This window comes from Pochonia chlamydosporia, chromosome 1 (genome assembly GCF_001653235.2).
Source record: "Pochonia chlamydosporia 170 chromosome 1, whole genome shotgun sequence".
NCBI classification, from domain to species: domain Eukaryota; kingdom Fungi; phylum Ascomycota; class Sordariomycetes; order Hypocreales; family Clavicipitaceae; genus Pochonia; species Pochonia chlamydosporia.
This window is the reverse complement of record NC_035790.1, coordinates 2,736,825-2,762,655: the sequence shown is the minus strand read 5'-3', so window position 1 is coordinate 2,762,655 and position 25,831 is coordinate 2,736,825. Positions and strand designations below refer to the sequence as shown.

The 25,831-nt window shown below is 51.9% G+C and overlaps 6 protein-coding genes across 6 annotated transcripts; 5 read left to right on the top strand and 1 right to left on the bottom strand.

The window, feature by feature from the left end:
• Positions 1 to 481: 481 nt before the first annotated feature.
• On the top strand, positions 482 to 2,549 carry VFPPC_00698 (cation diffusion facilitator 10; the record flags this gene model as incomplete). Its single annotated transcript, XM_018280668.1, has 5 exons — positions 482 to 870; positions 963 to 1,697; positions 1,760 to 1,972; positions 2,031 to 2,089; positions 2,146 to 2,549. The coding sequence occupies 5 exons, from the start codon at positions 482 to 484 to the stop codon at positions 2,547 to 2,549; spliced, it is 1,800 nt and encodes a 599-aa protein (XP_018148916.1).
• Positions 2,550 to 2,744: 195 nt separating this feature from the next.
• Positions 2,745 to 8,745, bottom strand: VFPPC_00697 (phosphatidylinositol 4-kinase; the record flags this gene model as incomplete). Its single annotated transcript, XM_018280667.1, has 3 exons — positions 2,745 to 4,274; positions 4,355 to 8,494; positions 8,557 to 8,745. 3 exons carry the CDS (start codon positions 8,743 to 8,745, stop codon positions 2,745 to 2,747), a joined length of 5,859 nt encoding a protein of 1,952 aa, XP_018148915.1.
• Positions 8,746 to 9,197: 452 nt separating this feature from the next.
• On the top strand, positions 9,198 to 10,058 carry VFPPC_00696 (proteosome beta subunit protease; the record flags this gene model as incomplete). Its single annotated transcript, XM_018280666.1, has 2 exons — positions 9,198 to 9,301; positions 9,371 to 10,058. 2 exons carry the CDS (start codon positions 9,198 to 9,200, stop codon positions 10,056 to 10,058), a joined length of 792 nt encoding a protein of 263 aa, XP_018148914.1.
• Positions 10,059 to 15,942: 5,884 nt separating this feature from the next.
• Positions 15,943 to 17,759, top strand: VFPPC_00694 (hypothetical protein; the record flags this gene model as incomplete). Its single annotated transcript, XM_018280665.1, has 2 exons — positions 15,943 to 17,097; positions 17,175 to 17,759. 2 exons carry the CDS (start codon positions 15,943 to 15,945, stop codon positions 17,757 to 17,759), a joined length of 1,740 nt encoding a protein of 579 aa, XP_018148913.1.
• Positions 17,760 to 19,300: 1,541 nt separating this feature from the next.
• Positions 19,301 to 19,969, top strand: VFPPC_00693 (heat shock protein 30; the record flags this gene model as incomplete). Its single annotated transcript, XM_018280664.1, has 1 exon — positions 19,301 to 19,969. The coding sequence occupies one exon, from the start codon at positions 19,301 to 19,303 to the stop codon at positions 19,967 to 19,969; it is 669 nt and encodes a 222-aa protein (XP_018148911.1).
• Positions 19,970 to 22,126: 2,157 nt separating this feature from the next.
• Positions 22,127 to 25,767, top strand: VFPPC_15201 (DNA repair protein rad51; the record flags this gene model as incomplete). The annotated part of the gene is made up of 3 exons (XM_018292954.1): positions 22,127 to 22,760; positions 22,817 to 24,868; positions 24,938 to 25,767. The coding sequence occupies 3 exons, from the start codon at positions 22,127 to 22,129 to the stop codon at positions 25,765 to 25,767; spliced, it is 3,516 nt and encodes a 1,171-aa protein (XP_018148909.1).
• Positions 25,768 to 25,831: the final 64 nt, after the last annotated feature.

Sequence of the window (25,831 nt, the reverse complement as noted above, 5' to 3'; positions counted from 1 at the left end):
CAGGGTCCGGCTGTTCGGAGCACCACGACTTGGCCCTGCAGGAAGTGCCAGCAGCACCACCAGCCTGCACGATCCATTGATCAATGACATCGAAGCACATGCAGCCAATCGCAGGGTTGCTGCCTCGATATTTGATGTTTCACCAACTCTCAAGCCTTTTCCTCTGGATGTTGGCCGTGGCATCGCGCATTCCTTAAGAACCATGCTTTGTTTCTCTTTTCCTCTGACTCTTTGAACACTGGGCCTCTGATTCGACACAGTCTCATCCATTGGTCCTGTCTTGTCTGGGTGACACAAACAGCTGCTGGCGTGCGCCGTTAGAGCTTTTTGGTTTTGGTCCGCAAATTCTCTTCACGTTGTCCCGTCACCACCATCAGCAACAATTCCAGCATTTCACTTACTTGGACCTTGCGCCTGAGCCGCTTCGAGTCCACCGTGGGTGTCTCGAGTCTCAACGGCGTCTTTGAATCGCAGCCCCCCAATGAGCTCGCCAAATTACCGTCCCAGTCCGGTCCGCCGGCCCTCCCTCCTCTCTCTCGATGACAACCATCACCACTATCCGCTGGCTACTCGAACCGGTACTCTAGCCTCACTCATCCGCAGCCGGTCCCAGCAGAGCTTGGTGGGCTCTTGGCCTCCTCCTCCTCCGTCCCATCGCCATGGCAGTGACGATGAAGAAGCCGGTCTGTGGATGCGTCACGACGAAGACGATGCCATTGAACGCCTGCTCAAGGATGAAAATCGTCTAAGTCAGATTCTCAAGGGTCCGTTGGCCAGGAGCATGAACCTTATTGGTAAAAGCAATCCACGATATCGGTGGGAGCGTTACTGGAAACATGAGGATGAGTTGAAGACCATGAAGAAACCCATGTGAGACATGCCTGCAATGAGACACCCGCCTCTTTGTATAGCCTTACTCCGTTATTTCATTGTATTACATGTACGACTAACACCGCGGATAGACGAGAATACTATGAGCGAACAAATGAACTCATTGAGCAATACATGTACATTGACTGTCTGTTAGACTCGTCAATCCCCCACGACTTACTCAACGAGTACAATGCCGAGCTTGAAGCATCTGCCTTTAAGCCCATAGACGTTCCAGCCACCATCACCGAAGAACCCAATACTTCTCAATTCTTCTCCGCTTCCGCGTCATTATCAGCCTCTCTCTCGGCATCCTTGGACCACCACCAGCAGATTTCCGGTTCTTACGGCACCATCAACGGACACGGAAATGGCAATGTAAGCAGTTCCCCCATCGACGACAACACTAAGCAAGTGGCGTTGCCGCAAAAGCGAACACCAAAGGACATCTTTCGGTCTTCTGAAAATCTGCCCTTATTGAGACATCACCACGATGACAGCGAGGACGAGGAGCAGTCTACTCATGCTCCCGTCACATCCAACTCGAGCGATTCTGGTCCGCGACCGAATCTCCCCTGGCTTGAAGACGCCGACATTGACAGCGACGATCCCATTGTCACCCTCGCCATCTGGGTGAACATGGTTGCCAACATTATCCTTCTGGTTGGAAAAGTCGTCGTCATTATATCCGTACCTTCCATGTCCGTTCTCGCCAGTTTGGTCGACGCCGTTCTCGACTTTCTCAGCACGGCCATTGTGTGGACAACAACACGGCTCATCTCGGCAGGGCAACAAGACCAGCATCATTATCCCGTAGGACGTCGTCGGTAAGGCACCTGTCCCCTCCGTCTTCTGCCTCGGCATGGCATATATACTGACTGGCGCACAGTTTGGAACCCGTCGGAGTGCTAGTCTTCTCCGTCATCATGGTCACATCCTTTGTTCAAGTCGGTCTCGAATGTATTCAACGCTTAGCCAATCCCGAACACGAGATTCTTCAGCTCGGCACTCCCGCTATCATCATCATGATCGTCACCATTGTCATCAAAGGCGGATGCTGGATCTGGTGTAGATTGGTTAAAAACTCTAGCGTCCGAGCCCTGTACGTTGCCCCAACCACGTCGCAAGAACCCTCATTCACACTAACACGCTCCCTCCAGAGCCGAAGACGCAAAGACCGACGTCATTTTCAACATTGGCTCCATCTTCTTCCCCATTGGTATGTCTCGCCTTTTATTAGGGTTCTCATTGTAATCGTGATACTTACAGTTCCAGTCGGCTTCTACGGACGAGTTTGGTGGCTCGACGCCGCAGGAGGTCTCCTCCTCTCCCTGGTCGTGATTCTCACATGGAGCCAAACATCCGCCCATCATGTGCGCAACCTCACCGGTTTCTCGGCGCAGCCTGATGAGCGCAATCTCCTTCTCTACCTTACCATGCGCTTCGCAACTGCAATCCGACAGATCCAGAATCTGCGCGCCTACCACGCTGGCGATAAGCTGTTTGTTGAAGTGGATATTGTCTTGTCGGCAGTTACGCCGCTCAAGGATAGCCACGACTTGAGTGAAGTGTTGACTTATTTCCTGGAGTCGGTGCCTATTGTGGATAGGGCCTTTGTGCACGTGGACTATACGAGCTACAATGCTCCAACACATATGCTTAAACAGAGCCCTGCGTAGTGCTCGTCACGGTGGGAGGAGTATATAATGGGAGGACACAGCATCTCTTGGATATGATACATGACAAAAAACATATAGACTTGTATATTAGTGGCGGTTGTACGTTACTGCTTGTACAAATATGAAACAGGCTAGGCAATCTGTCCTTAAAACAGTGATGGTGACCAAAAAACAATTGAAGCACAAATTCCTCCCCTAATAAGGGATACCATTGGTCAGCAGCTGGAACTGGTCGTAGACGCCGGTGCTGTAGCTCGAGTAGCTCGTCTTGATCAAGCCCTTCATAAAGTTTGCTGCCTCCCTCTCCGTCTTGTCCAGCACAAATCGCTCCTTGAAATGCTTGACGCTCTCTGGCTTGAAGCACGGCAGACCACTGTCCATCATGAGCAGCACAATCTGGCTGAGTTTCTCGCAGTACTGTCTGCTAGCGAGGAACGACTTGACACAGAGTTCTTCGAACCACTTGAAACTCTGGTGGTCGGTCGAGCCACCCATGACGGCCACCATTTCGCTGGTCAGTTTGAACGGGGCGCGCTCGAACTTGATACCTCCGGGTGCAATGTCAAAGCAGAAACCAAAGTCAATGTGCAGGATGTGGCCGGCATCGTCAATCATGATGTTACCGTTGTGTCGGTCCTTGAACTGCAGCAAAAATGAAATGACGGAATACGCAGCCATGGATTTCACAAAGTTGTTGCGGGCCCGTTGGAAGCGGAGCGAGTCCTCGTTGCCGTACTTTGAGATGAAGTAGTCATAGAGGCCATTGACTGCTTCTCGGCCGAGCATATCACGGGAGATGGAATTGGGCAGTACATCAATAACACCACATCCAGGAGCAGTGGCGGTGACGCGGTACGGGAAGACGTAGACATCCAACCCCACGCTGTGAAAGATGCCACGGAATGCAGAAATCATTTGAAGAGCCAAAACGTCTTGTCGGCAATCATCACCAACCTTGAAAATAGCAGACTGCCACACCTCGATGATGTTGTCCTGGTATTGTTGCTGTTGCTGCTGCAGTTGCTGCTGCTGGCCCTGCTCGTCTTGTCCCTTTTTGGGCGCTTGTTCGGGAGCATCCGCATTAAGAACGTCGTTCCCGCCACTCTTGTTCTTTCGAATACGGAATGTGGCCAGGTAGGGAGCCTTGGCGTGACTCTGAAGAGGCTTACCAGACTTGCGGTCAATGCCAATAACGACACCGTCAGGATTACTCGGAAGATAGACGCCGACTTCAACCTTGATCTTCCGAAGCTCCTCTTCAATCTTTTGCTTCTTTTCAGGCTTGGGTCGCTTGATGAGCGGCTTGAGCTTGCCGGAAATGCCCGTCACCTCGTCGAAAAAGGCAAATTCTCGCTCGTAAAAGTCTCGGTCCAGAGCAGCAAAGCTATCCACCATCTTGGTCATGACACCGTCAAGCGTTGGCTTGATCTCATCAGGCACCTGAGCATCGTCATCCTTGTACGAGTTTGCCTTCATGTTCCAAATGATTTGATGTGCAAACAGCTGAGAGAACTGCGCCGTTTCCAAAATGTACCGCTCCACGTAGCCAAGGGCATCGTATCGAAGGGTCTGCACAATCTGAGGGACGTAGAAAAAGGTCACGTCCACAGAGTGGCTCTCTAGTGCCCTCATGGCATACTGGATAATGAATGGGTGATGCTTGTAGGCGGGCATAAACAGGGTTACGGCCGTAAGGGGGTTGAGCGGTTCCCACACGAGAAGGTACTTTGGACAATGTCAGCTACGGATGCCACGCAAGGAGTTGACACCCAGTCTGGGGAGAAGGCGGGGGAGCAGGTTCTTACCTTGAGTTGAATGTTGACGTCGTCAGGTAAATGTCCACCGAATATCAAGGGCAGGGCCTCAGGATCAGAGACGGCCTTATCGGGGGCTGACAAGACCAGCTGCCTAACGTCCCTGTGAAGGCGCGGAAAGTTGAATCTCGTTGTTAGCTCAATAGCAATTGAAGGATCCTGCTGCCAGGCCGTCTTGACCAGCGGGATCAGGGCGTTCTCAATAGACGACTTTGACGTGTTTTGGGCCGACAATTGCAGTCCCTGCTGACTGAGGGGGCTGATCCAGACAGCAAGTCGTGACTGCTCATTCTCCAGCAGCAGTTGAAGCAGCTGCTCCTTGGCCTGTAGCGATTTGACATTGCCGACGGTATGGGCCCCTATAAAGGACACCACCTTCATGGCGACCAATACGTCGGCAATCAAGCGGACCTCGGTCTTCAATTGCAGAATGTTGCTGCCAAAGGACCACTTGGGGGCATTCCTGAACCAGCCTAGGCCGGCCGATAAAATCTTGTCCTTGAGCCTCCACTGGGCCGTTGCCCCAATCGTGGTGCTCGAACGAAGCACTTTGAGGCCAAACAATACTAGCTGGAACCGCAACTCGCGAGACATGGGGTGCGAAGACGTCCCCTTGAGGGCAGTCAGGGTGAGGTCCAGCATGCGCAAAAACACCCGTTGGGTATCCCGGCTACCGAGGCGAGTGGCATTGAAATGGCTGGTAAAAAAGTGCAACAGACGGGCGTGCGGCGACAGCACATCGTGAATTGCCTGCCGCTTCTTGGCCATGAGCTCCAAGTCGCTTGGCGCAAACTCCTCCTTGAGGAAGAATGGGTCAGGGTGAGCCAATGCCGAGCTAAAGAGCCCAACTTTGCGTGAAATGGTAAACTCCCACTGCTGGGCAATGCTATTCAAGAGTTTTGGTTCCAGTCGCGGATTCTCATTCATCACGCCGAGCCATAACGAGACACCCGTCTTGATGGACTGCTTGGTGAACAATGCAAATGGGATGCTCACTAGATAGCGGGCGACTGCCGACTCGTCGCGATGGGTGCGGCAGAGTAACGCCGCCGCCCGCCTCAAAATGTCACGGACTTCGTTCAAGGACGTCGCCTTTTTGCTTAGGATGCGAGCCTCAACGTGGGCCAGGGCCGTGGCGGCATTGGCGCTCTCCGTCACATTGGACTGGGAAAACGACGTTCGCCGATTCACATTCATGAAGCTAATGAGCTCCGTCCCGCGGTCTGGCAACGTCTCCCCATATCGATATTCTTGTCTCGTGGTGTACTGGGCAATAAGATCGGAGGCCGTGTTAATCTCACAAGAGCCGACCCTTTCCAGCGACTGTAGCCGGTTGTCGGTAGATGGGATGATAGACCCAAGTTCCAGCGCAAACGATCTGCCCAGAGAAATATGTCCATAGGCACCCTCGTCATCGAATTCAGACAGGTACGTCTGCAGCAAGCCCTTGACGTCCATCGGAGCCAGACTGATGGCGGCATTGACCCAAACTTTGGCCTTGCGGTTGAGATGATCTAGGGTCCATCGGCGGAAATCGTAGTCGTCGGACAATTCCACCATGACCTTTCCAATTTCAGACTTGAACATGGACCGAGGTGCGTAAAGATCGGTTTCGGCCTCGAGACAACTTGACCACATGAGAGATAACAGCTCAAGAAGGGCAAAAAGCGACTTTCTCTGGCACAGGGCTGACGGGACGTCCCGAATGATGCGGTCTGCGCATGTGAATGCTGCTTGTTGCACACGTTCAATGCGATGGCAGCAGATGCAAAAGATGGTTGCGAGCTGTTCTGCCGCATACTGTGCCGAAAAGGTTGGCTCCGAACCACCCAACGTCTTCTTGAGATACTTTTCGACAACAGCCGCTGCGATGCCTTCCATTGTGCTGCTGACCTCTCCCTTGCGCATGCTGGGCTCCAAGAAGTAGGACAAGACTTTTGTGCAGTCGCCGGAGTCGGCACGGAGACTTTCGACGAGGTAGGCAGCCTGGAGGAATATGACTTTACGGTAACTGAGGCCTTTAATGTCGGACGCCTTGGACGGGATCAGCTCAGTCAGAAGCTTCTTTTGCGCCGCTTCTCGTTCGCCGCTGTTTGCGCGTCTCAGCACCGTGTTGAGCTCAATGTCACTCTCCACTACTTCCGTTCGCTCTCCAGCAACCAACGGAGGTGAGTGAACGGCAATGGTTCGGAGCTCGTTGATGTACTTTTTACCTCGATCAGTTGTCGTGGTGAATCCGTGCACAACAATATTGAACCACGCATCCTTGAGCAGAGAGTACGTCTCGTCAACGTCAATGGGGTTTGATGCCACGTCATTACTGGCCATGAAGACTGCCAGGGGGTGCAAAAGCTCTGCAATCTCCTGGGCGGCTAGCTGAACGTCTGACTCCTTGGTATGGTGTGGAGATTCGGCATCACCCAGCGAAATGACGGCGTCAAGCAAATGCTCCCAGTAAATATTAAAGAGGGATGAGTCGCGACGCAAGTTGGCCGAGATGTACGTGCGAGCCTTCATGACGGCGGTCAGGAGGAAATCCTTGTGGTCAACGACGCCGATATGGCAAATCCTGCTGTACATTTTGAGCAACGACCGGAACTCTAGCTGCCCACCGTGAAGCGAAAGCTTGGCCGCGCCAGAGATGACCTTGGTATCAACACTGGCATTGACCTTGTCGAGCTTTTGCAACAACATGGACTGCGCCAGGGCGATAATCTTTTCGTCACCAGAGGTTGTGGCAATGGTGCAAATGGCTTGCACCACGTTGCCGTAGACAATGGCAGTTTCTTGCTCGCCATTCATCAAGAGTGAAATGGAGCTACCCGTAGAGTGACGGCGATTGTACCCTCCAGCCGCGACTTCTTCGTTGCTGGTGGTGCCATTGGTGAGACCATGGGCAATTTCATCCGAGTCAGGGCTCAACACATTTCCCAATGTGTAAAGGGTACTAATGATGGCATCCTTGGACAACATCTTCAAAACAAAGGCCAGACTTGTCGAGGCGACCTTGGTCGAGTCACCGTGCGGCGCCGTCTGAACCAGGAAGCGAGGAAGAGCACGGCTGACAGCAGACGAGTAGGACGGTGATATTCGGCAAATCAGAGCCATGCACCGCAAAACAACCGAAGCAAGGCTCGGATCAGACATTTGCAATGGGTCTTCCAAGGTCTCCTGGAGCCAACCCATGAGAACGTCAGAATCAGCCCCATTCTCGTGGAGAAGTGAGCAGTTCAAGAAGGCAACCATGGCGGCAGACTTGACATCATATGCCAACTTTTGCTGGTCCGGTGAGCCCAGGCGAACGAAATCGGCTCCGGCCTCGAGGTAGTCCATTTGGTCGGTGGTGATGCTGGCATATACTTCAACTGATCTGACGTCCCCGTCCAGTAAATGTCGCTGTTCCATCACGGCTGCCCCGTCTCCCGACATGAGCAAGTCAAGCACATGCTGCTTCCGAAGGGCCGGGCCATCAGCAACCATCAACGAGGTGCTGGAGAGTACAAGCCACATGAAGCTGCGTTGGATAATCATGGCGCCTAGTGGCCGGCCGTGAGACGCATAATGGCGCAGCAATCGCTTCCACTCCCGAACTTCATTGGTCTGACTGTGAGTGTTTCGAATGGTGGACAGAGACGTCTCAACTGCCACGAGAAATGGCTCAGACAAGAGCTGGTTGAATTTTTGGATGAGTCCCAACCTGCCTCCGGCATTCCAAAAGTCGGCCTGGGCAGACGCGGCGTCCAAAAAACCCAGGAGAGCCAGGGCAATAGTCACAGTTCGAATTGCATCGTCGACGGGAAGGCTCTCGGGGTCTCCTGACTGTGGCGAGAGCACGCTCTCGGTCGCCCTCCCACAAGCATTGGTAAACGCCCAAATTCCATCAGCCACAGTCTCCTTGAGGTCGATGTAGTTGGTGCCGAGAGACAGCAGGGCGGCAGTAAGATGAAAGGCCAGGGACTCGGTGGGGGAAGGCTCGACTTTACGAAAAAATGGGGAAGGCGCAAATACTTGAGCGTGTGCTTCGAGGATGTAAGGAATGAGACGGTACGAAAGTTTTTGTGCGCTTTGGCTTGATTTGATATTTGGTGCGGTCTTGCAAAGGGCCAGGAGAACCTCGAATTCGCGGATGGACTAGGTTCTTTGTTAGTTTCGCTGGTAATGATAAAGATGACTGCTCTATATCATGATCGAACCATTGGAATTCGGCCCAGGGAACCGGCCTGCTTCGTACTGTAACCACCATGGTTATATTCTCGGCCTCGCGCCGAGTGACAGGCTCGACACAGCTTGTCAAGGTCGGACTTGTCAAAGGACGTCGTGGAGCTCTCCGCAGAGAGCGCAGCTATGCGCTCCAGCGCTCTAGAGCGAATGTCTCGCGTCATGATTGTCTCTGAACAATGCAATTACAGCATAAAAGACGAATTCAAGAAGCAACACAGGTCGAAAAGAAAGAAAAAAGCAAACCAGCGGCAGATGTCAACTGGTACACAACATTGCTTGCCTCGGCAGCGAGTGTGAAAGTCGTTGGGGGGAACGCCTCTCCTTCCTGGCCCCTGGCAAGTGCCTCGACTGCACTGATCGGGCCAACGTAGCTGCCCGTTCCAAATTGGCTTAGTCATCTGAGCTCCGCCCAAAGCTCTGACTACCACAGCTCAGCTTGCAAGGCTACAGCTAGCCTGACGACGCGTGCATATTGGCAACCTCAAACGACAGTTCGTCTCCAGCATCTCAAAGCCATCAACTTTGACATAACCACCTCTCCCCATCAAACCTCCGCATCTAAACCGATCACAAAACCACCCCTCGCATCGTCGCACTCTTGATTGCCGCCAGTATGGCCGCCATGTTCAGCCAAAACCCGGTCATGAATGGCCCAAATTACTCCTTCTCGGATGCCCCCAAGACGCATGGGGAGCCTCGTGAGCACCGCTTCAATCCGTGAGTAGCCTTGAAGCTGCGGACGGGTGCCCGTCTCCATATTCTTCATTTTCTAACCCAACAATGTAGCTACACCGACAATGGCGGTTCTACGCTGGGCATCGCCGGTGCCGACTTCACCATCATGGCTGGAGACACCCGCCACACCAGCGGTTACAGCATCAACTCCCGAATGGCTCCCAAGGTTTTCAGAATTGGCGGCTCAAACGCATCGCAAGATGACGCCACGATTGTGCTCTCCGTCTGCGGCTTTGCTGCCGATGGCGCCGCCCTGCGAGACCAACTCGATACCATTTGCAAGATCTACCGCTACCGGCACGGCAAGCCAATGACGTTGAACGCCTGCGCCAAGCGGTTGTCGACGATTCTATACCAGAAGCGATTCTTCCCCTATTACGTAACAGCCATGTTGGGCGGCCTTGATGAAGAAGGCAAGGGCGCTGTGTATTCGTACGATCCCGTTGGCAGCTACGAGCGAGAACAGTGTCGGGCCGGCGGTGCAGCAGGAAGCTTGATTATGCCCTTCCTTGATAACCAAGTCAACTTCAAGAATCAGTACATCCCCGGAAGCGGTGAAGGCCACGATCTCAAGGAGAGGGAGCGCCATCCTCTGTCCAGATCTCAAGTCGAGACCATTATCAAAGATGCCTTCGACGGTGCTGTGGAACGCCACATTGAGGTTGGTGATGCCCTGCAGATGCTTGTCATTACCAAGGATGGCATTGAGGAGACCGTATTGCCAATGAAGAAGGATTGATCGGGATGGTGGGTTATCTTGTACAACAGCCTTGCTTAGACATAGTTGGAATGGAACTAGGATTTTAAAGTTATATATGATTACACTCACAGGATGTGAATATGACGTACCCTGTGTTACGCCAGGTATCGAAGCGACCGGTATTGTGTTGGTTCGATTTTGGCGAGCACAATATCACCTTCTGCCAGGGCCCATCTAATGGTTTCTATGGAGAGTATCACAACGAAAAAGCTGGTGCTGCGACTCCGAAGGGCGCTTTGAAGAGAGCCATTACTTCGATCCAACCCTTGGACACACGGCCATGATGTTTGAGCATTTCCGCAACATTACAATTATAAACATAGAGAAATATGCACCGGTGCGTCGCTGCAAGTTTCAGAGTCAATCTACCACCATTTGCGTGGTTGTGTTTGGGAAATTGCAGCCACGACGTTGGACCATGACTCCTATAGGGTAGGTTGTGATGGCTTCATTCTATCGTGGTATTCCAAGCCGCCAGCCTACCCGGTAACACTTTGTGGTCGACATTGCATTTTGAGCATTTCCCTTCAATCAACGCACTTGCCTAGATATTTGGCTGTCCATGACGTATTTTTGGGACTCAAAGAATTTCCCGGTGCGACGCTTTGCGCCCTGCAGTGAATATCACATTTGGTTGTTGGGGTCGGCGTTGCGGATTTGGACAGCCATCAATGTCATAGCAAGTCAGCACGACTCTTCTGATGTCATTCTTGATGTTTAGCCAAGCAGAGGCCAAAGAAAGGTTCTCGCAAATTCTTTAGATGGAACCACAGAAAGCCAACGTTCACCGGGGACTTTCCGATGATGACGACGAATTTAGAGAGAGGCAGCACCATGGCGTCTCCTCCACTGCTCCAAGACCCTACCCAAACCCCACAAGACACCCCAACAAGAAGAGCGCGTACGGAGTACATGGGCTGATGTCTGCCTGTGTGTCTTGTATGTAAGTTGTCGATGTAGCCACAAGAGAGGAGGAACCCATACAAGCCACGACAGAGCGATAAAACACCTACCCCTGCGAACTGGTGTCATGGCATTTGACTTTTGGACCTATGTTGCTGGGATAATGACGACAGAAATCAGGGACGGGATCACACTTTGGCGGCAGCGAGACAGCGGCAGGCATGGCTACGTCATTCCGACAGTGTCGCGAAACCTGAATGGTGCACCAGATTGGGGACATACGCAGGCCCGCCAAAACTTGAAGCCACAGTCCATTGCCAAGTGGTGCAACGAGCTGGCATCCTGTCCTTGTGGTGGTGGCAAAAAGCATCACCCAGATTCCCAATTTGGCATTCATGGGTACCCATTGACAACAAACTGGCGTGCTCTGTGTTCGATGTTTGTATTCGTCCTCCGTACTCCGTACACTCGGACGAGATGGGACCCCTCTTTTGTGGGCGAACTCACATGGGGTCCGTTGAATGAATGACCTCATTGCAATCCGGCGGCTTTGGTAACGTCCAACTATCGACGTGTCCTTTTTGCTTCTGCCTGAACAGCGTTCTTGCTCTTTTATTGTCGGCGCTGTGCTCACAGTTGAAGTTTAGTAATCGTCTCGTCGAGAATGTGAAGACCATACCCGCGCTCGCCGGAGCAATTCATCCGTGCTGGCTCTGGTGGCAGCCAACTTTGGGAGCAAGCGCCGTGGAGGACCCTGCGTCTCAAATCGACTACAGCGCCTCCTCAACGACAATGTCGTTATGTACCTGGGTACCGGACCAGACTCAATTGGGGTGCTGGAGCATTGGGCTGACATGGGTGGCGGCGCGCGGTCCAGTCTTTTGTTCAAATAATTTGGGCTCCTCGCTGCACCAAAGAGGCCAGACGTGAGGAAGCAAAACAGCTTTAGCGAGTTCTGCGGTGTGATGATGTCTAGTCCTCAAACAACAACACATGCCTTCCGTGGGTCCGTTCAATACGTCATTTCTCCTGGCATTTCCCATGCAAGATGATAATCGTGAAGTTGAAATCCCATTGAGAGGCTCCACAAACTAAAAGATCCCGTATCCAATTGGAAACTTGACCCATCCCCGTTTCATTTAGTCGTCCAATTAAGGCATGTTCTTCAGGGCTCTCGCGGGACGGCGGTAAACCCTGCCCGTGGTGAGTCTTGGCTTCCCAGTGGCTTTGTGGGCCACGGCAAAACGAAAACATGATCAGCGAGTCACCTCACCCTCAGTTTGGCAGAAGAAAGCTTGTCTTGTGAGCGTTGATATTTTGGTCAGCGGCCGCATATTCTTAGGTTTAGCACCAGTATAGCGCAGGACAAATGTTGGGGTGTATCGTGTATACCTAAAATACCGGAGCTCAGCTCTATGCCAGAAAGGGGATTGTCCAATCACTCTACCTGAAGCCCTCTCCAGTAAGGCGCTGACAAGAACATTGTTGGATGGCTGACAACTTTGATCCGTGGCTTGGCCTATTTCTCAGGGTCCTCCCCACGCCATGGGCCCGTGAAACGTCGGTGCTTTGTGCGTGTATGATATAAACACACCATGCCAGCACTCCGTCGCTGCGTATCGCCCCGGACCGTCAGCCCGATTCAGGAGGTATGGAGCCTTGATTGGAGATTGATGATGCTAAGAACGGTGGTTCGGGACCGGACCACGCAACGTACAAGGCCGATTTTCGTAGTCAAACGCAGGTCCTGACAAATTTGTCTTTATTGCCGCCTTGGGGGGTAAAGGCCATTTTGCTCTCAGCAATGAGTCCCGTTTACTCTCACAAGGGATTGACGTCGAATGGAGGAGAAGCAAGTACTGTATTTACGCCAGGTTCCAAGGTTGTCAGTAGGTACAAGTGAGGTGGAGTGGAGAGAACGTTGACTGACCTGATTGCCACCGCAATGTCTCTTTCTGAACTACAACCGGGTGTCGTTGCCCCAATTGTATACCTAGGTATGTCTAGTATGATTGGGGGTGGGCTGACCGTTGGTGGCCGATGCATCACTGCAACTCTTGCTGCTCCCAATGATGTCTCGACTGGGCTGGTCTGCAAAGCCACCACCGAACGTATTATGGACCAGGGGTCCATTTCGCCCTGTGAGAAACGCCTCTGCAGCGACAAGGTGTGTCCGTACATACTCACTGGATTACCCACCTCGTAGGTACCTAGGTACTGTAGGTCCTCGGCTGGTACTTGATCAAGGAAAGACGAATTGACAAGCCAAGTCGCCCACTTCAGGCGCCACAACCCTGTTCAACCCTGTTCGTCCCCAGTCTGGATGTAAGTGCAAGTGTCTGGTTCGTGCAGTGCAGCTCATGGCCAAGGATACGGTCTCTGTAACTACAGCGGGGGGTCAGAAGTATTTGAACGACGAAAGGTATCGCATATCGCGGTGCGTGCTGAGGCATATTGAGCTCTGTTAGTGTATACTTGGATTTGTTCAAATACCTTTGACCACAGACTGTAGACCTAGAGCCCATGAACTGGTGACTGCCCACCTCTGTTGTGCGTACAGGCCAAAGGGGGCAAGGGGTGCTGGTACCTGTGGCTGGGTTGGCAAGCTGGGTACGGAGTAGAAGGAATAAGAATAAATTGGAGATCAATTGATGAGTTGAATCATCCACCGAGCAGGTCAAAAATTGTTCGCCAGTTTTCGTTACAGTTCTTCTTTGGAGCCGTTGGTCCACATGGTACCTTTCCTGCCCAATTATTTACGGCATCTTTCACACTTTGGGAAAGTAACTACGTCCCGCTCCTGCCTTCTTACACCAATTTGATGCTACCAGACTCTACCCGAAGGCCAAACAAGCGTCATTGGAGTCTGGTCTGGTCTGGTCTGGTTTGGTCCAACCTTGACTTGATTTCGGTCCAATGTCTGTTTCGTTATCCACACCCTTCCACCATATTATCCCAGTGCCACATGTCTCGTACGAGTGGTATTTTTTCTACCTCGTCTTAAACTTATTTCTGAATGTCGAGTTGCTGGGTGGCAAAACGATTACCGAAGCGAAAAAAAAAAACACTCCGTCCCTGAGCCATTGATTAACTACATGCTAGCGTCCGCTCTTGATCGACCTTGGTGATCATCACGGGCATTTCTTACTCTGCTGTTCTAGTTCTCTTTGCTCATGAGGCTACTATCATAGCTTCGCTATCAATCTCTATAAACCTAGACCCGACGAAAAACCGAAAAACGCTCGCAAAAAGGAAGAATACAGCGCTCAGTTACTTGCACTTATTCAAACTTTTGACGAATTACCCCAAGATAGACACAGAAAGCGCACGAACGATCCACCTTCAATCCACGCTGCGAATTGCCTTCTTCACTGGGGCTTGTACTTGTGTCCTCTGGTCGATCTATGGTCGCAGCAACGCCTCGCTCGGAAGATATTCGAGCGGCAGATGCTTTGGCTGGGCTGGGCTGCATTGAACTGGTAGCCCAGTTGTGTTGCTTCGCCTGTCGTGGGGCTGCGAGGGTTAAAAAAAGAACCCCAGGTGTTGTGACGAGGGCTCCCGGGTTAATTCTTGCAGTCAACAGGTCAGTCTTGTTGTAGCTGGAGGCTGGCCAGAACGGAGGGTGCTCCTCTCAAGCCGCAGCATCATTTCTGCTACCGCTGCCACAACCACTACCACTACTCTCACACCTCCCCCGTCCCTCCCAGCGCATCCCTACCTAGGTATTTGGCAGATCTACCTCTGAAGTACTTGTTTACTCAGCCCTGTCGTCAGTTTTACCAGTCCCTGTCCCCAGAAAGTCACGAGGGAGTGACTCTGTCGACACAATTTCCAATCGGGATCGAAAGCTGGAATTACCTTGTCAACTAAATTGCTCTACAGAACAAAAGCTTCAAACCCACATCAGGTCGAAACTATATTTGCCACTCAGTCAAATATACTGAACCAACGACACTTGGAGTTGACACATTGAAGACCGACTGCCACGTTTTCAGGGTTCCCAATTCAAACTATCGTCTAGCCCACAAATTCCCGCTACGTCCCTGATTCTATCACAAAAACTTGGCCATTCCTCGAACCGGTTTTGCCACCATTGGGTCTCGTCTCATTGACTCTACACTCTACTATACTTCGTCCTGATTCCTGGATCGCACCGTTGATTAACATCTGTCTCTTCATCCACGAACCATTCTTCGACGGATAGCCTTCACTGACACACAAGGCGCTGGGCACATATTCACTACCTACCTGCTCCTCAGCACTTCACATACCTCGGACCATTCTCTCCGGAAAATCCACTCTGCGCCTGCATTTGGGTATTTGACTCCAATAGCATCCATGATATCAAAAGCAGCTGGGAATCATATCACGAGGACATAACTGATCTGGTTACTTTTCCAATTCTCGAGTTTACACACCGTTCAAGTCCCTTGATCGCATCGAAACAAATCGCTCAAGTACCTTGGAAATTAATAAAAGGAACGACATCTTTATCCAAACGCACGATTCAACAAATACGAATAACAGCAGGATATACAATTCACCTGGCCAACTGTTAGTATTATTATTGAGCCTTCGGCTTTCTTCGACATTAAACTGGAAATTACTTCGAGTCGCGGCTTATTTAATCGTAAAGCCTCATCGCCTACGATACCCGCGGCCATTCTCGAATCCATCCAGAGAACTGGGTTTGGCCCCAGCGAGTTGTTGAACAAGGCTAAAGGGTTCAAAAACTTTTCTGTTTAGTTCATAATTTGGTAGGCAATATCAAATGCAAGACGGCTCGGATAACCAGGTACACGATGCTGGTCAGCTCGACTCCGCTCTCCAAACACCGACGACGTCAATCACCGTCTCAAAGGAAAGCAATATAACATCGTCTCCTGTTACAAAAGAGCATCATCAGCAATACTCATACCAGTCTGGCCCTTCTTTGCAACAGGTGCCATCGCAGGCGACAATGGCATACCAACAACAACCACAAGGCCAGCAAGGAGTATCCTTTGATCTGGCATCGATGAACAACACATTACCAGCTATTAACCACCGACCACAGCACCCGTCGCAGTACATTCACAATCACGCCCAATCGTATAGTCCAACCACGTCGCCACCCATGGCTCACCAAATGGCCCCAATCCCTCCATATGGTGGCCCAGCAATGCCAATGCCGAACCACTCATACTATGTCCAGTCACAGCAGATGCCACACTATTATCCCACGGGCAACCCGCCTCATGGCCAAAGCCAGGGGCGCCAAGGCGTGGTTTATTACCCCAATCAAATCATGATGAACCCGTCACAACAGAACTTTTACTACTCACATGATGCTCAGTTTTCAGGTCATTTACCAGCGATACCTGCAAATGTTGTGACGGGAGCATACATGACTGGCATTTCGAAACCTGATGCTCGCAACTCGGCTCGATTTGCCGGTGGACAGTACGATCAGGGCCCGTGGCTCCAGAACCACGAGACTATGAACAGCAACGGAGAATACGGCAACCGATCAGATACCTCCTCTGCGAAGCAAAACACAGTACGTGGCCCGCCTCGAAAGCCACGGCAGAGCGGACACGCTCTTTGGATTGGCAACCTACCACCACAAACCGACCTCATGGCGCTGGTTCACCACGTTTGCAAGGAAACATCTGGATTGGAGTCTTTGTTTTTGATTTCAAAGAGCAATTGCGCCTTTGCCAACTATAAAGATGAAGCTGCATGCTCCATAGCACAGCAAAGCCTACACGATTCCAAGTTTCAGTCTGTCCGACTTGTTAGCCGTTTACGAAAGAGCACAGTGGAAGGGACCACAGGAAACATGGCACCTACTGGCCCTGCGGCCACCATTTTAACACAATCTCCAGACCATGAAGACACTGATGATGACGGAAGTCCAGTTGACGATTCGGAAACAAAGGCCATGGTCGTTCCGGACGAACCAAGCACCAAATCCGCTTCGCCAACGTCGAGGCGGGACAGCCAGGCCCGTCAGCACGTGGACAAGTTTTTCATTTTAAAGAGCTTAACGACTGAAGATTTGGATTTGAGCGTGCAGACGGGCATATGGGCTACCCAGTCTCACAACGAGAACAATCTCAATACGGCGTTTCAGGTAAGCAGTAACTACGAAGCCAACCAGCAATCTCAATCTATCGGTGTGGAAACACAAGGCTAACTTCAGTGACAAAGGCTGCGGATAATGTTTATTTGATATTCTCTGCTAATAAGTCTGGCGAATACTTTGGTTACGCACGCATGGTCTCAGAAATTAACGAAGACCCTGCGGCGGCAATCGAATTTGCTCCCAAAGTTGTTGCTACCGCCGATGTCGATTTACCGAAAGCGATCCCTACCGATGCCACCGAGTTTGCCCCCAAGGGTAAAATTATAGACGATTCCGCTCGCGGTACAATCTTTTGGGAGGCGGAAAGGGACGACTCCGAAACTGGATCTGATTTTGACAGTGAAAATACAAGCGATGACAAGGTCGATGGGTCAGACGAAGACACAAAGGTATGGGGGAAGCCATTCAAGCTGGAATGGCTCTCCACCAACCGGCTGCCTTTCTTTCGGACCCGGGGCTTGCGCAATCCTTGGAATTCAAACAGAGAGGTCAAAATAGCGAGAGATGGCACCGAGCTCGAGCCATCAGTCGGCCGCAGGCTAATTGGCCTTTTCAACCGCGTACAGAGTCCAACCATGGTTGCGGTTCCGGTGCGAGGGCCAATGAATTTCGTGCCCGGGTATCCGCCAGTACGCCCATATGGACAATGATGGAACCATCGTTGCAGGGTTGTCGCGGTACCAACCGCCGTTGATCTCAAGAGAAATCATGGAGAGACATTCGATGTGGTTTTTCATTTGGAATGGAGTGTGGTGGTCATGTTTGGGTACAGGGCAGCATCATGGACGGTCGGGCTAGACTAGACGGATGACGGATTGTTATTGTTATGTATTGGGTCAACACTAGTGATTATGTTGGGGTCTCACGTTACAATGGATGGACGAATGCATATTCGGCAGCTTGGTATGGAATTGGGCTTTTTGCGTGGCTCTAAAGGCTGGAGATAGGCGGTTGTCGAAGCCCAAGTAATGGTCAAAAATTGCACATTACGGCCGCCCGGATCGGTGCCCATTACCCCGAGCACACCCCAGCAGGTGGAATTTGCATCTTAAGAGGATTCTAAACTTTTATCAATAGGATACACGTCTATATTTATATAAAATGCGGATGAATGGTGAGAACTGTTGCAAGAGATGAAGTTGGATTTGGCCGTGGCTTGTGAGTGGCGATGCCCAACATGGAGAGGATGAGATGTGGCTGGACATATTGGCACTCGGAGTTGACTCCGTAAACGACTCTGATTGACGAACACTGATTGTACAGCAAAATAGTATGGTTCATGACGATGCAGTGACTACGAGTTCATGTGTGGTTCGGGAAGTTTGTCAAGGTCCTGACTTGGCATGAGTTGCGATTGAACGATTCTACTTTCGATTCGGCGCTCTTTGTTCTCCTGTCAGTCTCGACCAGCTGCGTCAAGTCGTTGTCATTGTAGATCTTTGTTAAAAGCAAAGGATGCTATTCTGATGCAGCATATGACGTCATTTGAAAGAAGCCTCCAGACGAGACGGTGTGGGGCAGTCGCAAGGGGTGGTGTGTATGTTAGTCAGCTGCTCGGACGAACCTGTCGCAGGGTTCAGTGCTCCACAGTGTGTGTCCAGTGTCCAGTGTCCACAAACCTCACCAGGCTGATTCATCACAAAGCAGTCTTTGAATGGATACCAGCAGATCCGAATAGCATGCCACTGCTATGCGATGGATAAACCGGCAGAGTCTTGTCGTTAGTGCTGCAAGTCCCATGTTACAACGGGTTTCAGACTGAGTCTGCCTCCGCGGCGTGGGAATCAATCCAACCGAATGCACGGCTGGTGCGGGAAGCTTCCACCGGCTTCTAGAAGCTTCGAGGTGTCGCCATCGCCATCTGAACTCGTCGGAGTGAACAACTCACGCACTACCGCTGAACACGCAATGCAATTGCTTCCTAATTCATTCTGGATACGTCTAGCATCTTCAATAATGCCCTGTCGTTGTGTATTACCCATTTGTGGCATTTGTCATGGCGGGCGAGGCACCTCTCCCCAGGAGTATAAAGCAACACTCCTGGTCCCTTAGAGGTTGATTTCCGTTCTCATCAGAAGCACACAATATTCTCTTACAGTCAATCTTGCAAAGACCAATCCGTCGCAGAGTCTCGCCAACGTTGAAGCTATCTTCTTCTTTCAGGCCCCTTTCCACCACGTCAACACACAAAATGGCCTTCTTCCACAACAACTTTTTCCATCAAGGCCCCTCCTTCACTCCCCTTATCCGCTTCGTCCACGAGTTGGACCAATACTCTCGCCAGTCCTACCCCCAGGCGGACCGCCGCTGCTCATTACCGCGATGGGAGCCGAGGTTTGATGCCCTTGAGATGTCAGATGCTTACAAGCTCCACGGCGAGCTCCCGGGAGTGAGCAAAGAGAATGTCACTATCGAATTCTCCAAGCCTCAGACCTTGGTCGTTCGAGGTAGGAGGGAGAAGAGCTACACCGCTGGCACACCCCCCACTGGGCAGGCCGAAGACACTGTCATGAGTGGTGCCATCCCCGATGCCGAGCAGCAGCAGCCCAAGAGCACAAGACAAGCCACTGTCGAAGATGAGGTCGACGAAGGGTGGACCGACGCATCACACTCTCGTCCCGGGACCCCGGACACTACGACGGCTGAAGTCGCCAAGGAGCCTGAGCCAGAGACGGAGAAGCCTGCTGAGACAGCGAAGTACTGGTTGGCGGAGCGCAGTTTCGGAGTGTTCTCCCGCAGCTTCAACTTCGGAGACCGTATCGATCCGGATGGTGTGAAGGCCAGCTTCAATGACGGCGTTCTTACGATTGTCGTGCCTAAGGCTAAGACTCACGAATCTCGCCGCATCGCCATCAACTAAGGCATGGTTGCATTTCTCGGCATTTGCATTATAGCTCTGCATCATGGTGTTTGGGTGAATTTTGGTTCTCATATGAACTCTGGGGAATCAAGGATACCTGTACTCTAGTCCTACGAATTAATAAAGTCTCGACGATAATTTGTCTCCAATGGATGTGAATGTAATCTGAATGTAGGATGTGAGGGAAGGGTGTTGAAGCGTGCATAAACAGTCGCTGACAACGCTACTTTAGCAGATACATGAGGTGTAATCATCAGAATTCTACTTGCACTGTTGCATTTGATGACTAAATCTCCTGTTTTGTGATAATTCTGTAACAAACGTGAACGTGAATTGACTTCATCTCATTGCGATTGGTCACGTGGCTTGGCGTCCAACGAGTGGCGTTGGTGCCTGCCCCAGACGCGTGCCAACGCGCTTTCCACATCAACACCATTACAAATCCTCACGACTTCTCAGCAGCCCCCATCATCTCCCTGGTGTTCCCATTGCTCCTCTTTATCCATCGTATCTGACCTGTTTGAATCTGTACTATATCTCAAAATGGCCGAAGAGTACGATGAAGCCCAAATGGGCGAGGACGGCGGCATGACTGGGCCAGGAGCTCCCACACCGCTCACAGCCTTGGAGGTAATTGGCCATGTATCGTGCGTCAGTGAAATACCGCTGACTTTTCAACCCAGGGCATCGCCGGACTGACAAAACGAGACATTCAACTTGTCATGGACGGCGGGTTCAACACTGTCGAGTCGGTGGCATATACCCCTCGCCGAATGCTGGAACAAATAAAGGGCATTTCGGAGCAAAAGGCACAAAAGATATTAGGAGAAGGTTTGTCATTGCCCTCCGCCAGATGGCCACTAGACTAATGCTATGTGTAGCTTCTAAACTCGTTCCCATGGGATTCACAACCGCAACTGAAATGCATCAAAGGCGAAGCGAGCTCATTTCCATCACCACCGGATCCAAGAATTTGGACACACTTCTCGCAGGCGGCATCGAAACGGGCTCAGTCACTGAATTATTTGGAGAGTTTCGAACAGGCAAAAGTCAGATTTGCCATACATTGGCTGTGACCTGCCAACTACCTTTTGACATGGGCGGCGGTGAAGGCAAATGCTTGTACATTGACACGGAGGGCACCTTTCGGCCGGTTCGACTTCTCGCGGTAGCCAATCGTTTTGGCTTGTCTGGAGAAGAAGTCCTCGACAATGTGGCCTACGCTCGCGCTTACAACTCTGACCACCAGCTCCAGCTGCTTAACCAAGCAGCCGCCATGATGTGCGAGACTCGCTTCTCGTTGCTGGTCGTCGACAGTGCCACTGCCCTGTATCGAACCGACTTCTGTGGCCGCGGCGAGTTATCCAACCGGCAAACTCACCTGGCAAAGTTTATGCGAACGTTGCAGAGATTGGCCGATGAGTTTGGCATTGCCGTAGTGATTACCAACCAGGTTGTCGCGCAAGTCGACGGAGGGCCAAGTGCCATGTTCAACCCAGATCCCAAAAAGCCCATTGGCGGCAACATTATTGCCCATGCCAGCACAACGCGCATCAGCTTGAAGAAGGGACGTGGTGAGACTCGAATTGCCAAAATTTATGACAGCCCCTGTCTGCCAGAGAGTGATACATTGTTTGCCATTAATGAAGACGGCATCGGCGACCCTGCTCCAAAGGATACAGATAAGGACTAATGCGGGTTGGTTCGCGGTATTGGCGTTGCATTGGACGGGCGTTACTTTGGGTGCTACTTTTGTAATTATTTGTTTCTACGTAGACCAATGTGAGACTGATGATATGAACCAAGTGTTTGTAGCACGAGTAAGAGTGTTGGGCCGATACACTGAAAACCCAGCATCGCAAAAATCCATAAGGTAGTGATTGCAATCAATGCGCAGTACCAGTTGTGAACAGTATATTTGATATCCAGGAGATGCCTCTCCTCTGCAAAGATGCATTGCGAGTGTCGTCCGTGTTGTAGGGTAAGATCGAGCTCACTTCCATTTCGGGTTAGCGCCATCGTGAATGGTGGCTGCCATCTGAAATTCTGCCAGCTGCGCGACCACTCAAGACTCTCACCACCCACGGCATCAACATTGACAACAGCTCCCTTCTTCCATCTCTCCATACCAATCTGGGACTGGAACTAGGAGGCGAGATGGATTCAAGCGAGATACAATACCTCTTCAAAGAGACCCGCTTGAACCTCGAGCCTCCTGCGCCCGCGTCGGTCGTGAGCGTACGGGTGCCTTCAAAAAGCAGCAACGGCCGCAACTCACGACGCATCACCCACGACGCATCCACCGAGGATGAGACGACGTTTCGACTGAAAAACCTTGCCGTCGCTTCATCAATCTATCACCGAAAGTGGCACGACACACCCCGCAGCTTCCTCTGGCGAGTTCTGGAGGACGGAACAGTACTCAGCATCCGCGCCGTCGACGTTTGCAAAAAGGAAAAGACCCCCGATGCGCCTCTAGTGCTAAACTTCAACTTTGGTGTGCCGATTCAAAACGGGTGCGTGGCGTTTTCCGACCCCGAGGAGCATGATGCGCTGTGTGTATACGTGCTGGACCAGTCTTCGCAACTGTACACATTTACGCTGCGGCCCGAATTCTTCAGAAAGAGGACCGCTATTGATGCTGTCTTGTCCGAACTCTGCAAGGTTCAGTCGCCAGCTGGACTGAGCTTCAAGAGCCCGCATCGATTGGTGGCTGTGACGGCGAATACCCTGCTGGCGACTGTGAGCGACGGCGGCTTGATCCGCTTCGACAAGACGCGGCATGATGATTGTGAGTTTGTCCTTGTTGATGTGTTGACGGTGGTGTCACCATTCTAACTGCCGCAGCATCATCTGGCGTATGGAAAGAGTCCTTCTTCAACGTGCAGGGCTGGGCACAAAACCTCCGCAGCTTGTTGCCGTTCCAGGGCAAGCACACAATCAAGTATGGAAAAGTCAACATGGAATACAGCGCCGCTACGTCTGTCGAGGTGACAAACTTTGGTCTCGAAGACTGTCTGTTTGCCATTACAGTATGCCTGGACCATCGACTTCGAATCTGGAATGTCAATGACGGCCAGATTCTCTTCACCGGCGACTTGTTGGATGTGGAACGAAGCCCCCAGGACGTTGGAAAGTGGTCCATCGATCCATCGCAGTCAAATCTGGTCCAACTTGTTGGCAAAAGCCGCGGTCACCGCATTTGCGCCACGTATTCCCCCATTGGCTTAGGTGAGTTCAAGTTTTGGAAGGTGATTGCCAAGGATGCACACAATGTCATTGTCGAGGATCTGTTTCCAAAGGCCACCCTGATACCATCCACACCGTCGTCGTCTGACATTTGGACATTGGCCGACTTTGTCCTTGCGTCTCCCACCGAGGGATCCATCAGCCTGTGGACGCTATGGAAGAACAACATGACGTACAGGGTCAAGCGACTAGAGCTGGACAGAAAGAACATGGTGCAGTCGTGGGAGGAAAATTGGGATGGCGTGCATCCCGACTCGGCTACTATACCAGTGCAAACGTCTGGTCCTTGCGATGCCACCGACGTGACCGAGAAGTGGCTTCAGTGCATTCTGCAGCCAGGGCGATTCACAAAGGCGACACTCGAAACGGCCCTGTCAATCTATGAGCGCGGCCTGGGAGCGTCAAAGGATGGCGGTAGCGGCGGCAGCAACAGCATCACCAAGGGTCGCGGCCTTGCCGAGTCCATATGCTCGGTGTTGGGTGCGACGGCTTCGCTCGAACGTGGACCCTCGGGAGCCATGGATTACGAGCAATTCAGAGCGTCCAGTGAAACCCAATGGCGAAGATTTTACAGATTGCTCGCTGAGCTTGACCGACAACGTGGAGAGGCCATCGGCTTGGCCCACGAGCCCGAGACGGACGTGGCGTGGGTAGTATGCACCGATCTCGTCTCGGCCATCCGCCAGTGCGGCGACTTGGAGCGACTCTATCACAACCTGGGCTCCCCCGACGAAGAAAGCGGTCCCAAGGCAGCCCTGGTCAACGCTGCGCTGTCCTTTGTCGACTGCTTCTCAGATAATTACGTCCAGCTGGCACAAGCTGCATTGAGACAAGAAATCTTTGACGAATCCTCCAAAACCGACTTGGAGCGCATTCAATACTTTTCAGACAAGGCGGGGTTCTGGAGAGGCATCACAGATGAGGACTGTGCACAGGTTGTCGATGTGCTTGGTGCCAACTTCGCCCTAGTCACCGACGACTTGTACGCTCACGTTTTGGATCTGATGGCGGCTCCCGTGGAAGCTAGACGGCGGCATCTGCGGCATCCCCTGACAGAATTTGGACAGAAGCTCGTCACAAAGGGCGTCCAGGACGATATTGCGCTCCAATGGAGTGTCTGCTTTAGCCAGCTCATCCTCCTGGTCCACATGGAGTTTGAATTCGACAGCGAGGAGGAGGCCCTGCACCACCGCGTCGACATTGGGCCAGTCTATCGGAAACTCGTTGCGGCGCTCAAGAGGCTGGAACTCTTGAAGTGGCTGGCGCACACCGAATTGTCAATCCCCCTGGCACATGTCGACCGGGCGTTACAATCCAGGAAGAACAGTGACGACCACACCCAAACAGTGACAGCGTTGGAGGCCAACCTCGGACACCTCCTCGGCTTTGATAACCTCGCAAAGGAGCCGCTTTCCAGCAGCCTGACGGACCTCATAACCAACCTCTGTGCACCAGACAGCGACATCGAAGTCTCCCCTGCCCTGATTCAGTGCGCCCTCGTCAAGCAGGACCGGGCCGACTTGGCGCTGGAGCTTGTTCCTTTTAGTGATCAAAACCCCTTTTCCGTCTACGTGCTCGGTCGAGTTCAATTAGCGCTCAACGATTTTGAATCGGCAGCAATTAGTTTCAAAAGGGCAGCCATTGGGATGGGTACGTTTGTCGCCCGTAATCGATGAGACTGATGCCGAGGGTAAAGCTTGCTAATCATTCCACTTGTAGGCACCGAAACCGTCCCCGTCGATAGACACAGCTGCGGACTCTTGGGAGAGACGGAGTGGAATCTGCTCAACAGCGGCCAAGCCATGTATTATTCTCACATTGTTGCGTTGTACGAATCACAAAAGGCGTACTCGTACGTGGTCGACTTTGCCCGACTCGCCATGCAGTTTCTGGGCATCGTTAAGGACAGCGCGTCCATCAAGGTTGAAATGCTCAGTCGTCTGTTCAACGCTGCCCTGGCCACATCGCAATTTGAACTCGCCCACACAAGCCTCCTCTCCATCAAAGATGACGCGTTGAAGCATTCTTGCCTGCGGAAGCTGGTGGACAAGATGTGCGAGACTTACCACAACATTGAACTAGTGTCGCTACCGTTCCCCGGCATGCAGCAAGACGTCGACGATATGCTGGACTTCCGATGCAGGAACGCAACCGATGTTGTACAGGGATTCCCCTATCATCAAGTGCTGTACTCGTGGCGGATCAAACGCAACAATTACCGTGGCGCCGCATCGGTTCTGCTCGACCGTATTCAAAAGCTGAAGCTTGCCGGCGAGGGGGACAAGATTACCGGAGACGATGTCTTGGACACGCCAGTAACGCGCCAGTACCTGCTTCTCATCAATGCTCTTAGCTGCGTGGACGCCAAACAGGCTTGGATCTTCGACGAAGGAGCGCCGGCTCTGCACCAGAATGGAGACGGCGGCAGTAAGCGAAAGGTGGTTTCTTTGGCGGACATTCGCAAACAATACCAAGACGAATTAGACAGGATTGCGGCGATTCAGAATAACCAATTTGGTTTCGAGGCGGGCGATGTAATGGAATTGTGAGTGTTGTGAGGAGGGAAGGGCATTATTGTCGGTGATAACGCAAAGGTTCACGGATTTAGATACC